Source organism: Psittacula echo (genome assembly GCF_963264785.1).
Source record: "Psittacula echo genome assembly, chromosome: 8".
NCBI lineage: Eukaryota > Metazoa > Chordata > Aves > Psittaciformes > Psittacidae > Psittacula > Psittacula echo.
In genome coordinates, this window is record NC_137744.1 from 8,387,015 (window position 1) to 8,403,237 (window position 16,223).

The 16,223-nt window shown below is 41.4% G+C and overlaps 1 protein-coding gene across 2 annotated transcripts; it reads left to right on the top strand.

Annotated features, from left to right (window-relative positions):
- Positions 1 to 468: 468 nt before the first annotated feature.
- RLIM (ring finger protein, LIM domain interacting) lies at positions 469 to 15,579 on the top strand. 2 transcript variants are annotated; one of them, XM_080624798.1, is made up of 4 exons: positions 469 to 629; positions 10,370 to 10,558; positions 11,411 to 11,494; positions 12,336 to 15,579. In XM_080624798.1, exons 2-4 carry the CDS (start codon positions 10,390 to 10,392, stop codon positions 13,868 to 13,870), a joined length of 1,788 nt encoding a protein of 595 aa, XP_080480924.1. In that variant the 5' UTR covers positions 469 to 629; positions 10,370 to 10,389; the 3' UTR covers positions 13,871 to 15,579. The 2 variants fall into 2 exon arrangements, with proteins under 2 accessions (XP_080480924.1, XP_080480925.1); XM_080624799.1 differs by lacking the exon at positions 11,411 to 11,494.
- The last annotated feature ends 644 nt before the right edge of the window (positions 15,580 to 16,223 follow it).

A 16,223-nucleotide genomic window follows, 5' to 3' on the forward strand; every position in this document is an offset into this window, starting at 1 on the left:
GTACTCATTGCCACTTTTTAACTCGTTCTTTATAAGTGCTGTCCACCCCAGCCCTGGGCACTGGCCCCTCTGCCCACCACACACTGAGGTGACATGAAATGGCCCCGATACTGCCAGGCCCTGCTGCTGTGGCAACGCAGGCCCCACTGCTGTTGCGCTGTAACGGCCCCACGGGAGGACCCCGCCGAGTGCCGGGACGCTCCGCACCACCTCGAGGCAGCGGGAGAGCTGCGGAGCCCTCATCAACCACCCGCCCGCAGCCCTCGGCCTGCGCCCCTCGCCAAAATGGCGGCGCCTCCGGGGCTGCTCTAGCCGCGCGGTCCTCCACGCTCCTCTCGTTGGGCCGCACTGCTCCTCCTCCTTCCCCCCACCCCCCCCTCCCATCCCGCAGGAGGCGACGGCGCCTGCGCGAACGCGCCCGTGCCTTCACTTCCGTTTTGCCGGCGGCCGCTTCCGGGCCCCCGTTCCTTGGTAACAATGGAGCAGAAAATGGCCGCCTGAGAGGGGAGGGAGGGCGACGCTGCGGCTGTTCGGGGACGGACGGAACGGGGCGAGCTGGGACTGAGCCCGCTGAGGAGCGGGGAGAGCAGTGGAACGAGCGCTGGGGAGGCGGGCGGTGGCGGCGGGCGGTGAGTAGCGAGGCCCAAGCTGAACTCTCAAAATGGCCCGGAGGAGGGAGAGGCCCAGGCCCAGGGGAGGTGGCGGAGGCTGCCGCCCCCCCCGAAGCCGGGGGGGGAAGAGCCGGGGGTTGTGGGGCCCCTCTGCCCCTGCTCTGGGTCTTCGCCGTGCGGGCTGCGGGGTCCCGGACAGGGCAGGGCGGCTCCTGGCTCCGCTGGGCTCGGGAGGCCGAAGCCGCCCCGCGGCAGAGGCGGAGCGGGTGCCGTGATGGAGCTGGCGGCGGTGATGGCGGTCTGGGCGCGGGTGTGCCCGGGGCACTGCGGGGATCCTCGGCCCCGTCTCCCCCGGATGTGCCGAGCTTTGTCACCCAGGGCGCTTTTTCCCGTTCTCCCAGGGTGTGTGGCAGGGCCTCCCGCCGGAGCGGGGCGAACCTGTTCCTCCGTTTGGAGCTGGAGGAAGGTTTGCGCTCCCCTTCCGAGAGGGCTGCTGGGCCCCTCACTCTCTTGGCATCTGGTTGGGCTGGAAGAGGAACTGAAATTAGCCCCTTTTCGAAGGGGTGGAGTGCTTGGGGGAATTATAGGCACTGTCTTGGGCCTCTCTATACGACTTAATGCCTACTTAAGGAGTTGTACCTCTTCAGGGTGGTGTTTTCAGGCTATTCTTCCCCTGAGTTGAGACGGGAAGTCTTCTTGTGGGACACAGGCAAGAGGAACCCTTAGCATATTGTGTTGTGAGGGTCGTGATCAACTTGGAACCTGTTAAAACCCGTGATGTTTGCTATTCCTGCCCTATGAGTTTCTCTCCAGTTAATCACGTCATCTTTGCTCTGTCATCTTAGTTTCCTGTGCAAGTTGTTCCTTCCCATTTTAATACTGTCTGTTGACAGTTAAGGTTTCTGTTTACTGTGTTTTCAAAATCATTGTCAGGTCCAGCTAGATGTACATATTATTTTCGGTGATTTACTTTAGTAGATGAGCAGTATCTGGCTGTTTATAATAGTATATATATAATGTTACTATTAAGGTTTGTTATGTGGTTTTATTTTAGTGTGTAGTAGGAGCCTGACAAAAGGTGTCACAGCAAAAGATACAGGGTTGGGTTTTTCTTCCACCAGTTTTCAGGAAGATAGAGCCTTTATACAGAGAAGCTTGTAAGCTAGAATTCAGACTCAGTTATACCCAGCAGTGTCATCACACAGCTCGTTTATTTTCTCTGTTCATATGAGCAGAACTGGTTAGTTTCAATTTGAAAATGGTTGTCAGAATGCTGAAGAAGCTCTGTCGCCAGTTTTTCCCTGAATTTTAATTGCAGTGATTTGTCAAGCCTTTTGTTTTTACTTTTTTCTTTAACTAAACAGTTGGCTGTTTCTTCTGCACTTAAATATCATAATTGGAAGTCAGAAGCTTAGTTTTGTTGTAGTGGTCAACTCTAGCAGTTAAGATGGCTGTATTCCCTCCACAGGTTTACCAGTTTGGAATTAAGGGAATTATAGCTTGGAATTATGGCTTGCCTGCTCATAACAAGAGCAACAACACCATACGTTATAAAATTAAGGGTTTCTTGTTATGTTAGACCGCTAAAGCTCAACAACTGCAGTGTTCTCTTCATCAGCAATTCTGACTACATGAATGGTTGTCACTGAAATAACCACACCAGCATTTTTCAAGTGTGTAGTGGTTGTTATCTGTATCATATTTATTTTCCCTATTACTGAATTCACAGACATGCCCAAATGTACTGGAAAGCAGTGTTACAAGTTCGGGAATCTCCATTACGTGTCTTTTTCTTTTTCCTTTCTCTGCTCGTTTTGCACTGGTATTTTTAGGGGGATTGAGAGTGTGGTTCTTAATTTGAAGTGGTTTTGAAACACCCATATATTGATGTATCTGCCTAGCTTGTTCCTTTATTTCTCTTCTCTATGGCAATATGGCAAAATAAATTCCTTAATCTTAGTAGAATGCTTGTAGTTGCAGTGGAGGTGGTGTGCAACTTCTTTTATAACCATAGCATAGTGTTATAACTTCATATACTTGAGTCTAAAGATTGCGCTTAAATCCAATTTAATATAGCTTAACATGTTACTGGACTGTTCTAATTTTTTTTTTTGTGGAGAACTCAGTTTCCATATATTAAAACTTTGAAATCCCCAAACCCAAATTATCGGCTGTTTATTCAAGGTTTTGTAATTTAATCTCACCCTTGAGTACTTACCATCTCTTGAGCTCGCTGAAATGAACCTTGGAAGGGATAAACCCAAACATAACTGCCTCCTTCTTCAAGATAATTTTATGATGGCCTTGTGCATCTCAAGCAATACTTCTAAACAGTGTAGCAGCTTCAGAAGTTAGTCAGAAGCTTCAGATGGTGAGCAGGGATAGCCAGCAGCATTGCAGAGACTTGGTTTAGTTTTTGCATGGGTTCCTGGCTGCAGTTAAGATCATAAGAAGCACACAAGCCTGTGTCTCCTTCAAACTGTTCAGCTTTACATTAATGAGGCCTGTGTAATTAACTTTTTGCTGATGTGCAGTATTTAAGCTCAGCTTTTTACTCATGGAGGTCTGCAGAGTCATATGGGCTCATAAAACCATCTAACAGTAAATGAATATGGAAAAGTCAGCTCACATTTTCTCTTAATTTAGTAACTTAAAAACATTTTGCTTGGAGCACTCTCAATTTCAATATGCAAGATGTGTGTGCACGTAGTCATGTTAAAATGCTTGAGCTTGCCTGCCTTGGTATATCATCAGAAATGGAATTCTAAGCTTCAGATACTTTAATCCAAATAAATTTTTGCTTAATTTGATTTTCTGCTCCTCTATTGGGCCCTAGACCTCAACAACCAAAATCCATGTATTGGAATTCCTGTGTGGGTTGTGGTTGTCATGATTGTCAATGTTTTATCAGCCTTTTGGTTTCAGTAGTAGCTGTATTAGCAGCAGTGTTGTGGAGATGGTGAGATTTGGCAGTAAATTTAAAAGTGGGAATTTCTTTTCAGATTGAAACTCAGTGAGTTGTGGTTGGCTCAGTGCTTTCACTAACCAGAAGTTCTGTTTCTTCAGAAATCAGAGCAGTACATGCTGGTCATCATATAGTTTTGTGGGTACAACTTCCTTTGATATCAATCTTGTTTATACCACTGACTTTCAGTATCAGCGCTGGTTACTTGCGTGCTCCATTACTTCCTTTGAGCTTCAGAGTGGCCCTTCTGCTTGCTGACCTAGCAGGAAGCTCACTTCTGGTGGAAAAGAGCATCATTTTGTGAGACTCCAATGCTGGAAACTTGCTGCATCTTGTGTACACTCTAAGCAGATTATCTGAATTTAAAGGCAATAGGTAGTACTATCTTAATTTTATTTTCAACTTGCATATGAAAAAGTGTTGTTTTAGTAAGTGCAGATGCTAATGTGAAGCCCTGCATTTTGGCAGTTCTTAGTGCATTTATTTTCAGAGCTCCATCTTCATTCCACATGCGCTCAGTGTTCTGGGATTGCTAAGCTTTACCCTTTCATACAGAAGATAAAATTGGAAAACTGTAATGAGCTTTCTTTGGCTTATAACTAGATCTTTTTGAGTTGGGAATTTATACAGCAAGTTGCCTGCTGTGCCTTAGATGCTGTAGGACTGTTGGAGAGTGCTGGGATTCTGTACTCCCGATTTCTTCACTTTCTGGCTTCTCAGGAGTTCATAGTACATCCAGGAGTGTTTCTTTTCATCTCAACAGTTGGTTCCCTTGAAATGTTTTCCTTCCTTTTTTTATTCTGTGGAATTTTCTGCAACTGTTCTGCAGAAGTATTCAACTGCTTTCTATTGTTTAAAATGTATGTTCAGAACAACAGCTCGTTTTAGGGTTTTTGCTTTGAAACATACTGGGGTAGTGAAATAGCTGAGTTGATGTTTAACACTCCTTGCTAAGCTGGCATTTAAATTCTATAGCAGTTTACATGGAGCACTGTATAAAAGACAATTTCCTCCCAGCTTTTCAAAAGTGCTACATATTCCATGATATTTTTTGAGGCAAAGAGGACATAGTGAGTTCTTGAGTGTTTAAAATATAGTAGAAGTCTAGTGAGAGTATAGATCCTGTTCATCTGAGTGTCAATACAAAGCAAGAACAGCAGGAAGAGTATATCCAAAATTCATGATGTAGCTTTGAAAACTAGAAAAGTTTGTTACTTGTTACTGTTTTGAAGTTGTAGGTGAGTAAATTGTACCTGTGTTGTCAAAATCTTTGCTGTGCTCACAAAAGGAAACTTGTGCACCTGTACAGAAATTAAAAATCAACAAACCAAACTTGACATAATGAAGCTCCATGTATAATGCAAATACTTCACTGTTTCATTTCACTGGTTTATGGAATCTTTTTCCTTTAATGACAGGATTCACTGACAGTCAAGTTTTGCTCCTGCTTTTGAGCTTGCAGACTTGAATGATGAAATATTTAAGATGAAAATGTAGTTTCTGTAATGTCTTCCTGCTAGTTTTGAGTATTGAGGAACTGGATACTGACTGGTATGGAAACTATTTTTCAACTTGTAGTTCTTCTAGGATAACCTAGTAGTTGTGAGGTGGGGTGGCTCTGATGAACACTGCACATGCAGTTGGTTCTGTTTAAGCATGGAGAACCCAGAGTAACAGAACTGCCTGTTCTGGCTGCTGTTCTGATGTTATTTGAGAAATGGAATTGGAGAGAGTGCTGAGGCTGGTCCTGCCAAATGGGATGGTATGTTAGGGCTGCTGAAGTCAGAGTTCATGGAAAGTGCTTCAAACAGACAGCTGTGTTGTACTTCTGCTGTAGAGCTAAAATGTCTTTGAGTTATGTTCAGTGAAAGCAGGGAAGGGGAAAAAATAGTTAATCTGCAACAACCCAAACCAGAAAATAAGTATTTCTGGCTTCCACTCCTGAGTCACTTCTTGTAGTCAAAGGGTTTGATAATTTCGGCAGACTGGAAGTAAGCAAGGTGCTCTACCGGTTGAAGTACCTAATTATGATGAGGCTGTGAATCATAAATGAGAAATTAGCCTTCTGCTGAGCACATCTACGAAACACTCATGTTGCCCTCATCTTTTTTGTTTATGCAAAGGTATTAACTATGTTGCTGAGACAGGAGGTGATTCAGGAAGCGTTTCTAACATACAGCACACTACAAATTCTCATGTAACGTTGAAATACCAGTAACACCTAGATGGGGAGTTCTAGAGGAAGTTAGCCCATGAGCATTTGAGTTGTTTCTGCCATTTAATTCAATGCCTTTATCCTGTTAGAATTTGAGTCTTGTCGCCTAAATCTCATAATGGTTTCTAATTTCTAGGTATTGCTTTTCCATTTAACCCTGCAAATGAGGGATTTTTGAGTTTGACACATCTGATAAGTGTAACCTAGTTAGTTTAATAAGAGTTTTAATGTTACATGTAATTTTTGTTTTAATTCAAAAAATCAGGAGTGCAGGCTAAAGCAGTGTCTTGGTGTTCGATAGAGATAACTGACAGCAGGAGATATTACACATTTTTGAAGGAGGAAGAGCTAGTGATTTATCCCTGTGCCTCATGGTCCATTAGTACTTTTTCTGGGAAGAATTCTGCAGTATGGAGGTACAGTGTTATTGTTGAAGCTAAATGGATAACATAAGTTACCACTGCTTGCTGTCCCACTAGGTTGGTTTTAAGCAGTAGTAAATTCCTGATGGGTTGGATTTAGTTTACACATGACTTGGCATAAGGGAAAATATAACATACTTATTGTACTTTATTGAAGGAATATCTGGTACTTTATTGAAGGAATGAGTAGTATTTTATTGAAGGAATATTGAGTGCTCTTAAATTTTTCTTCTCCAAATGAGCATAATATTACTTCCTTTTGAATAAAAGAATGTAACAAACAGTATGTTTTGTGGGCTTACTGGTTTAGCTCCTGCAGTCTCTAGCAGCAGCGGACAGACATCTGATCATTTGTGCTCTGAAATCTCCGAGATTGTTAATGCATAACTGCAGGGCAGATACTTTGCTGACTTGTGGAAGGATGGGAACACCAGTTAAGAATTCACTGTAGTTAATGTGTCTGGATATTCAGCTGGTGAAGAATATTCCCCCCTCTCCTTTTTATTTTATAGAAGAAAATTATTTATTCTAGTTGTGATTCACTTGTTTTGTACAACCTTTAGGCAATTCCCCCTGTTTTTCCATAAAGAGGCTTTCATCACCTGATATCCCAGCTGAAGTCAGCAGTAATCAGCAGATCTAGACTTCCTGCTCATAGACATGACCTTCCCACCCTTTGTCAACTCACTGCTGACAAGGAAGGACAGTAAAGAAGGAGATTGTGAATCTTTTAACTTGGCTAAGAGCAAAGCCTTCCATTGAGTTGAATTAAACCCCTAGGAGAAACAGAGTTGAAGCGTACCTGCTTGTTAGATAATCAAATATTGGTTGCTTTTTTGTAAGGTTGCATACTTGTTGGGTTTCCCTGTGTTACTGTAGTTGGCTTCCTTAAGACGGTCTTAATTTTCTACAGTGCATGAGCTGAGGGCAGACTCCTGAGTGAGGGACATGTTATTTCTGCAGTACTGTACCATCCTGAAATAGGAAGGAGGTGATACAGTAACTGCCACCATGGAGATCCTGTGCTACAGCCAGATGGGATCTATGGAGTCATGCTGAGGCAGTAGTAGTCTAAATATTCTAGTAAGTTCAGTCTGGTAGAGTAGAGCTCTGCAGTGGTGTGAGGGGTGAAGCTTAAAAAGGACAATGTGGACAATGAGCTGTAGTAAGTTAGGGAGAAGGTGCCAATGCATATATGTGTTTCTGTATTTCCATTGTGTAAACATCCCATGTAGATTCATTGCATTCCTAGGACATTGAAACTAAACAGCATGGAATTGGGGTATGGTGAGGGAGTGTAATCTATTACAGAAGCTTACAAAAGGAAAACACAGCGAATTTGTCACTAGTAAAAATAGTCCTAACGTAAATTTAATTCTTAATCCAAGATCCTACTTGTGCAGCTTTTTTCTTAGCGATAGCGTCTTTTCAGTCTTGACCAAGAGCTGATTTTATGGTTCAGGGGGAAGAGCTGAGATGATGGAGGAGAGAAGATGAGCAAACTTGTAAATCAGTAAGACTGACTTACTCTGAGCATTTCCTAAAGCATCACCTGTTAAAGTGTACATCACTCTGGGGGTAAAGAAGGTATTTATTTCCCCACACACACGTACTTCACTTGTTCTGAAGTTTCTTTAGAAACTCCTATTTTCCATGACCAGGAATGGTGCCCCTTAATTTTCTGAAATGGAATAAGCAAATGTGTTTGAATCCAGTAGGCATTACATAGTTAAGGTGCCTGCAAGCACTGGAATTTGCAGTTAAAAGGAAAATTTCAAAGTATAAGCAGTAAACAAATGCATGCTTTGTATGCATAGTGCAGTTTTCTTTCTTAAAAGCTGTTCTAGAATTAGTCTAATGCTTACAAATATGTTAATACTGCCATCTTTATGAAGACATTCTATGTGCTTTCAAGTCAGTAAATACCAAGGTGGCAGTCATTCAGAGGAAAATATTTTACACAACTTTATGCTGCTTCCATCCCTTAGCATCTTAATACATTCCCTTACTTTCTTAATCTTACTGTCAGCTTTTCTTTATTGTTGTCCTAAAAAAGGGAATGCTGGTTAGTTTTGATGTGTATCCCTGGAGAACTTTGTACATCTTTCAAGGCTTCAGTTTGGATGAGAGCCTCATTCTACTTACGGCTTTATTCAGCTGTTTCCTTTAAAAGCAGCTGTCTTTGTGTTTCTGGTGTCTTCTTGGAATGACTCTGTCTTTAAATGAAGTTACTGGGAATCATAGTTCTGTTACAGAAAGCTTGTAAAAAGTTGTTTGAGTTTCAAGCCAAGCTATGTTCTCATTAGAAATTTGAAGGGCATGCAGATTTCATCACTGAGCCCAGTCAGAGTTGAACATACCTGCTGAAACCATTACACAACTTCCACTGCAAGAGGGTTCATTTATCAGTGTATTTGACAGCACGTCACATGCGAGTCTTCAGACAGGTCATGACATCTTCAGGTTGCACCGGAGATTTAGAAATGCAGAGAAAGCTGATAGGCTTCCAGTTGAAACAGTAGCAACCCTAGAGATTGCTGCTGCTTACTGATAAAAAGGTCAGAAATAAGCCTAATTGGTAAAATGGCAGAAATTCACAGAACCAAATAACATCGGTAGCCTTGCAAACTGTATTACTGAGTGGCAACAGGTCACTTATGCTGTAGCGTGACTAACTTAAAAGTGAGTTCTACTGTGTCAGAATTGAAGACATAGAGGGTTGGAGCAACTATTTTATAATTTACGTGTCTGCAATAATGAGATGCCGCATCCTCTGGAATTCATGTACTGTTACACACTGAGGTTTTCAGTGCACTTTAATTTTCTCAATAGCAGCTGAAATAAAGTGCCCCTGGAGAGCGTGTGGTGCTGCTCTTCTGTGGAGAAGCACTAATGTAAACTGTGGGCAGTCTTGACTTGACAGCTGTGCTGACAAACCCAAAAAAGATGCTTTTTGCACTAGACAGATGTCGAAGTGTTGGAAATGTTCCAGTGAGAAGCAGAAAAGCTTTATTCTTCCAGTATTTTTGTGTCACATGAAGTATGGTTTAAATGAAAGGAATGTTTTCTGATGGGGAATGTTATTGCAGAGCTTTTTAGCATGCAGAGGATTAGCTTGCTAATCACCTCTCTGAGTAACTAGATTCTACCAGTTGTAGAGGAAAATTCTTGATGTTGTGAATAGCGAGGCCTAGTGATTAAGGAAACTAGTTATTATTTTAACTTCATTTGATATATTTGCATAGTGCAACTAGTGCCAGAATGTCTCCTGCTTTGCATGTCTTTTGTTAGAATATTTATCAAATATAGACATGGCATTCACCAATAATTTTTTGGAGACATTGTCAGGTATCTCATGCAAATGAAAACCAAGGAGGATAAGACTATAATTAAAAATATGGCATATCGAAGACAGCTCTTTATATCAGGAATTATATCTGGTATGAGCTGTGGAGTTTTGTCCTGGAAATTTAGTTAGTAATATTAATAATTCAGTAAATGCTGAAACTCCCAAGCAAATTCTTCTCCTGACTTAAAACTATAAAGTTGGTTTTACAAACCCTGTTCCTTTTTTGAGGAAATGAATAGGACACATGATGTTTCGTAGCATCTTCATCTTCTGTATTTGAATTCTTCATAAACCCCTTCATTCTGTTAAAATTCACGTGGACGGTGAAGAGGGTGTTTGTTGTAGCAGGTAGGAAGAAGCAATAAATGTATAATCCCGTGCTCTTTTAGAGGGTATGATCAAGGATGGCTTATGCCTTGTATTGGTATGGCACTGTAAGGCATGCTTTGGGAGGCAATTGCAGTATTAGGAATATTGTACGCTAAAAAGCAGTGTCACGGACACCAAATCAACTAAGTAAACGTAAAGATGGACTAAGGGTTATGGCTGATGATATTCCATGTGTCATACTTCCTGCTTTGTTGATGGACATAGATTTTGTTTGTATTTCACGAAGAGGTTTATGCTTGGATAATGATTTCACTTTTGATCCCTTGCAGTTATGCATCTCAACTGAAGCTTCATTAATAACCTACTTCTCCCCCAGTTTAAGGATAACAATGAAGACTGTAGTACTGAGTAAATATGCCGAAATTCCATGCCAGTATTTCACTACACTGGATAAAGGGTTTGTTTTCTCCTTTTTAGGTACTCTTCCACTCATCAAGATGGAAAGCTCAGATTCCAGTGATAAAGGGAATATTGATCAGTCGGAAGCACAACGTCAAAGGCAGCTGGATCGGTTAGATCGAGAAGAAGCTTTCTATCAGTTTGTAAACAACCTGAGTGAAGAGGACTACAGGCTTATGAGAGACAACAATTTGCTAGGAACACCAGGTAGGTAATGCTTGTGTGTGTACATTTGCAAGGATTGCTTGTAGGTGATTTGTGTCATTTTCTGTTCTTCTGAAACTGTTTCACCCATTTAGTTTGTGTGCTGCAGTTATGTTCCATGGTAGGAAGTAGCTTCTTGCTGATCTGTGCATATTCAAATTTGAGTGGTCCCCTGACTATTGGAGAGGTAGTCAGGATTGTGGGTTCATCAGATACAAAAGCCTAGTGTTTACACAACTTAGTGAGAGCACCCAGAGTTGTTCCAGTTGTGGACCCTTAGACATTTTTGATTGAAAAGTAATCTCCCATAAGCATCTATGGAAAAGATTTGTGCTGGTGAGTTAAGAGTTTGTAAGTAGGGTAAGTAGTATGGTGTGAAATTCTGCATGGGCATTTTAATGTCAGTTTTCAATTGACTTAATACTTTAAATTGACTCTTTATAGGATGATACCCAATTCAAACCAGTTCTAATTTAAAACATTGCTTGAACTAATCTAAACTTTTTTTATGCTTGTGAAGGTGTTATTTGAAATATTTTACTCTGGACAGCCATTTAATTGGTATAGGGTTACACCAATTGCTAATAAGATGTAGAGGTTACAGAACCAGAAAGCGTATCTGTCTTGAATAGGTTGAAACTGTTGGATCTTTCCACTTCAGCAGAACTTACTTGAGACAGTGGTGCTGAAGTGTCTGAACTTCCCCTTAGCAACCTGCTTGGCAGTCTCATTATGGCAGGATTTAATTAGACAAAAAGACAAGCAGTGGCTTGTACCTTCTTTAGAAGCTTTTGATAATGCTTGCCATACATATGATTTGGAAATATTTTTGGAAAATTTTGCTTATTTTCTAAGGTGAAATTACTGAAGAAGAGTTGCTGAGAAGGCTACACCAAGTTAAAGAAGGTCCGCCACAGCAAAACAGTGATGAGAATAGAGGTATATACAGTATTTGTGAAAACTGTTAACTTTAGCACCCCATACGGACCTTAACTTGAGTGCAGGAGTGGAACAAATTAAGCCTAGGCAGGTGCAAGGTGAGCTTTGGTTTGAAACTAAGTGAACGTTATGTCTGATACCTGCTGCAGAGGTCAGTTTGGGACAGATTTCACTCATAACGCATCTGTTACTGGTATCAAGGTAAAGTTTGATTTAGGTTTGGTTTTGTTTTCTTTTAGTTTTTCTTTTTTGTTTTCAGAGGGTGTCTTCCTGTGTGCTCCCTTCTGGGATGCTCGTTGGCAATCCTTCTCTTTTTAGTCACCATTCTTCCCTTCCAAAGATGATACATTGCTTTTACCCCACTTCTATAAAGATTGGTGGAGGACGCTTGGAGCTTACCACTGGGGTTCATTCTTTGGTGAGATAGATTTGCTCTAAAGCTATTCTTCAAGTGAAGGGTCAAGATAAACTTTAATTGTCTATTTAGCGGTCGATAGATCATCTGATTGTCTGGAAAGGAAAACACAGAATATTGACGTGTTAAGACACCTGAAATGTGACTTTCCATTCATTTAATGATAGTGTGTTATTTTGATGACTTGTTTGCTATGTGATGGCTGCAACCTATCTGTACTTACTAGAAAAATGTCCACTCCTGCTCCCTTAAAAGAGCTCTGGTAGCTAAGAATTGTAATGCTGCGTGTGAAACCACAGTAGCACTTGATAGGATTAAGCACTTCTAAATTGTCACTTGTTAAACTAAGCAATTACGTTCTTGGAAAAGATGGCTCCAAAGTTAGCTCAGTACTCTAATGTTGGTAGTTCCCTGTCTTTTTCACAGGTGCAGAGTCCGCGGAAGATGTTTCAAATGGAGATTCTATAATAGACTGGCTTAATTCAGTCCGACAGACTGGAAATACAACACGAAGTGGGCAACGAGGAAACCAGTCTTGGAGAGCGGTGAGCCGGACTAACCCCAATAGTGGTGACTTCAGATTCAGTTTGGAAATAAATGTCAACCGTAATAATGGGAACACAAATCCAGAAACTGAGAATGAGCCATCTGTAGAGCCTTCCAGTGGGGAGGATTTGGAAAACAGCCAAAGTGACTCTGAAATTCCAAGGTCCGAATCGCCATCTGTAAGGCAGCCTGGATCAGAAAGGAGCACTTCAGAGGAGCTAACAACTGAGGAAGCTTCCCCTCCTAGAGGGCAGAGGAGAGCAAGAAGTAGGAGTCCAGAACAGCGGAGAACGCGGGCTAGGACTGATAGAAGTAGGTCACCTATTAATCCAGTTAGTGAGACTCCTCGCAGGTCTCATCACAATACATCATCTCAAACACTTGACCACTCCTCAGTGAATGAAGTCGAGGGAAGCTCTAGAACTAGGCAGCATGTGACTTTAAGGCAGCATACAGTGGGGACTGAGATGCCAAGTGAAAATGCAGTTCTGTTTTCAACCCCTGAAACAAGACCTGTTCCTCAAGCAGCAGGCTCTTCAGAAACTAACGGTACCAGTGAGTCTGCAACTCATGGGCAGAGGCCTCCTACCATAGTGCTTGATCTTCAGGTGAGAAGAGTTCGTCCAGGAGAGTATCGGCAAAGAGACAGCATAGCCAACAGAACTCGGTCCAGGTCCCAGACACCCAACAACACCGTCACCTATGAAAGTGAACGGGGAGGGTTTAGGCGCACGTTTTCACGTTCAGAACGGGCTGGAGTGAGAACTTACGTCAGTACCATTAGGATTCCAATCCGTAGGATCTTAAATACAGGCTTGAGTGAGACTACATCAGTTGCTATTCAGACTATGCTAAGGCAGATAATGACAGGCTTTGGAGAGCTGAGTTACTTTATGTATAGTGATAGTGATGCAGACCCTAATGGCCCAACTCCAAATCAGAATGTGGATGCTTCTGAGCCACAGAATGGAGGTGGTGGTACTTCAGGCAATGAAAGTACTGATGTTAGCTCAGGGGAGGTGTATGAAGGTGGCAATGAAGGTGGTTCAACATCTGGTGCCAGGCGGGAAGGTCGGAATGCAAGGGGTTCGGTCACATTTGAAGAAAGTGGTTCTCTACCATTCCTTAGCCTAGCACAGTTTTTCCTGCTAAATGAAGATGATGATGACCAACCAAGAGGACTCACCAAAGAACAAATTGACAACCTAGCAATGAGGAATTTTGGTGAGAGCGATGCTCTGAAAACCTGTAGTGTGTGTATTACCGAGTACACGGAAGGCAACAAGCTCCGGAAGCTGCCTTGTTCGCACGAGTATCACGTCCACTGCATTGATCGCTGGTTATCAGAGAATTCCACTTGTCCCATTTGTCGCAGAGCAGTCTTAGCTTCCGGTAACAGAGAGAGTGTTGTCTAAATGAGATCTGGATTTATGGCCAAGCAGCTAGTGTGATAGTGATGGGCAAAGAAGTCACTTCCTTTATGGCCACTTTTTGAGTGGTATCTCAATGTATAGTAATGACTTGGAGTGAATCTTCCCTCATGAAAGCATTTTCTCTGGATTCAAGCTTTTAAAATTGGAAAGTTTCTTTAGAGTTTTCAAGATTTAGTCAGTTTGGGTGTTAAATTTCACTTGTCCAAAGACATCTACTCACTTAAACATACTTTTTTTTTCTTTGTGAAGAGTATTAAGTTCTTTCTGCCGCCCAGCCCCTGCCATCCCAGTCCAATAAACGTTATGTCCTCAAGATTGTGCTTATGAGGAGTTCTTTGAGAAGTCATCCCAGCTAAATGTACGTGAGTCAAGGAGGAGTTTTTGCAAGAAATCCAACTATCTGAAAGAATAACGTGAACTTAATTGCACACTTGAACCTACTTTTAAGTTTCATCCTGGGTTGATATTGGACATGTCTGTGTAAATAACACTAATGTTAGTTAGCCCTTTCCCCATCACTATGACACGCTGTAGGATGAGCTGTTAGCTTAACTGGGATATTTATCTTGTGGAAATATAAGAATTGCCTATGCTTGTTTAAATAAAGAAGAAAAAAAAATCTGTTTTAAAATTGTAAAGCTTTTTTGTAGAAGCTCAGTACTTTTCCAATGCACTGTTGTACTAATGCATTAAGAATTAAAATTGTACCATGCTTAGAAATGGAGAATGCTTTTCATACAAAACCCACCACACAGAGAGCAAACTAAGTACAAGAGAGCTGCTTTTGTATCTGTGTACCTGTCAAGAGCAGTGCATATCTGTACTATTTATGTGAACAGCTACTGTAATATAAACCCAGTTGAATTAGACATTTTAATTGCATTAAAAAAATGGAAATTAAATGTTAGAATTGCAGTGTTTTGGCTTGGTAATGCCCCCAAAAAGGAGATTATTCTGGTGGCTGGTTATTTCTTGGTATGGTTGCTAATACATGATAATACAAACCAGTATGTACCAGTTCATTCAATGAGGTTTATGCTTAATTTTCTATCAACTTTTGCTTTCAATTTTTGAGGCAACTCTCTGTAACTATTCAACAAATAAGTATTGACAGGTTTTGGTTTTTTTCTTCCCTAACACTTTTGATTATATTGACAACCTCTGCATCTGTTGAGTGAACGTGCTGATACATCAGCCAGTGTTAGCAGCCTGTGACTTGAGTGCCACAGGAAAATAACTGAAGTATTAACTGGAAACCATTATCAGAGTTAGATTAAATTTGAAAATGATAATTGATTATGGGATTACATTTAACTGTGTAGCCAGGTCTAAGAGCATCAAACTCTTTATGCTCCTGTTGGACAGATTAAAATGGGATTAATTTACTTTTTAAATTGTGTGTGACATTGAAATGGAGAATTGGAGAAGGTACCTTAGCTCATCTGTGTCAGGGAAAAGATCCTTCACCCTCAATGATCAGCTTTGTTTTATTCTGTAATGATTATTTCCTGGCTTTCACATGTGGCAGGGAAAGCAATATATATTTGGACTCCAGGGCAGTAGTTGCTGAGGGATATGAACTGCTCTTGCTGGCTCTGTGGGAAATGTTGCTTGTTCCTCATATGATAAAACCAAAGCTGGCTTATCTCTTTTTTTTCTTTTCCTAATTAAAACATGTTTGGTGTTTTACAGTGGTGGTTGCATAAACTGTAGTCTGTGCTCGAAGCCATTTGAGCATCTTACCAGCTAGTTAATGATTCCACAATGTCCCAAAATTCCAAAGTTTTCCTACGTGTGCGTTTTGTGGTGCTTGGTTCAGTGGGAAACCCTCACTGACTCTTGAGCTTGCTTTCCTCCTGGTGGGGCTTCCTGAGTGCATTCTTCTTGAACAGACGAATCAATAAGCTTGTGGGTTTTGCATTTTTCCCTCTTGACATGCATCACTGTCTAATTGGAAATGAGCTGGTTCAGGTGCTGGATTCTCTATGCCAAAATTTCCTCAACAAAGTAACACTTCTGAATTTCTTCTAGTAGCCTTCACGTTGCAAATACATATACACTATCAGTTGCAGTTTCCAGTAGCTTTACTGACTTACAGAGCATAGAATTAGAAGGAAAAAAACCCTCTTTATGTGAATACCATCTTAGATTTCAAAAGCCTGATGTACATCTCTGAGGACTAATGCTGATGACCAGAAAGAAAGGAGCCCACTAGTGCGAATCAATGTGAAGCACGGCTGTGATACCTGTCATTCAACATAGCTTTCTTTTTAACGTTCTGAGTTTCCAGTAACTGTTCACATTGGTAGAATCAACTTTACAGTTTTGTTATAGC

Excerpts from the sequence above, each read along its gene's own strand:
- RLIM (XM_080624798.1), top strand. The coding sequence starts at position 10,390 with ATGGAAAGCTCAGATTCCAGTGATAAAGGGAATATTGATCAGTCGGAA. Across the intron at positions 10,559-11,410 it reads CAATTTGCTAGGAACACCAG|GTGAAATTACTGAAGAAGAG; the intron begins GTAGGTAATGCT and ends TTATTTTCTAAG. Across the intron at positions 11,495-12,335 it reads AAACAGTGATGAGAATAGAG|GTGCAGAGTCCGCGGAAGAT; the intron begins GTATATACAGTA and ends TCTTTTTCACAG.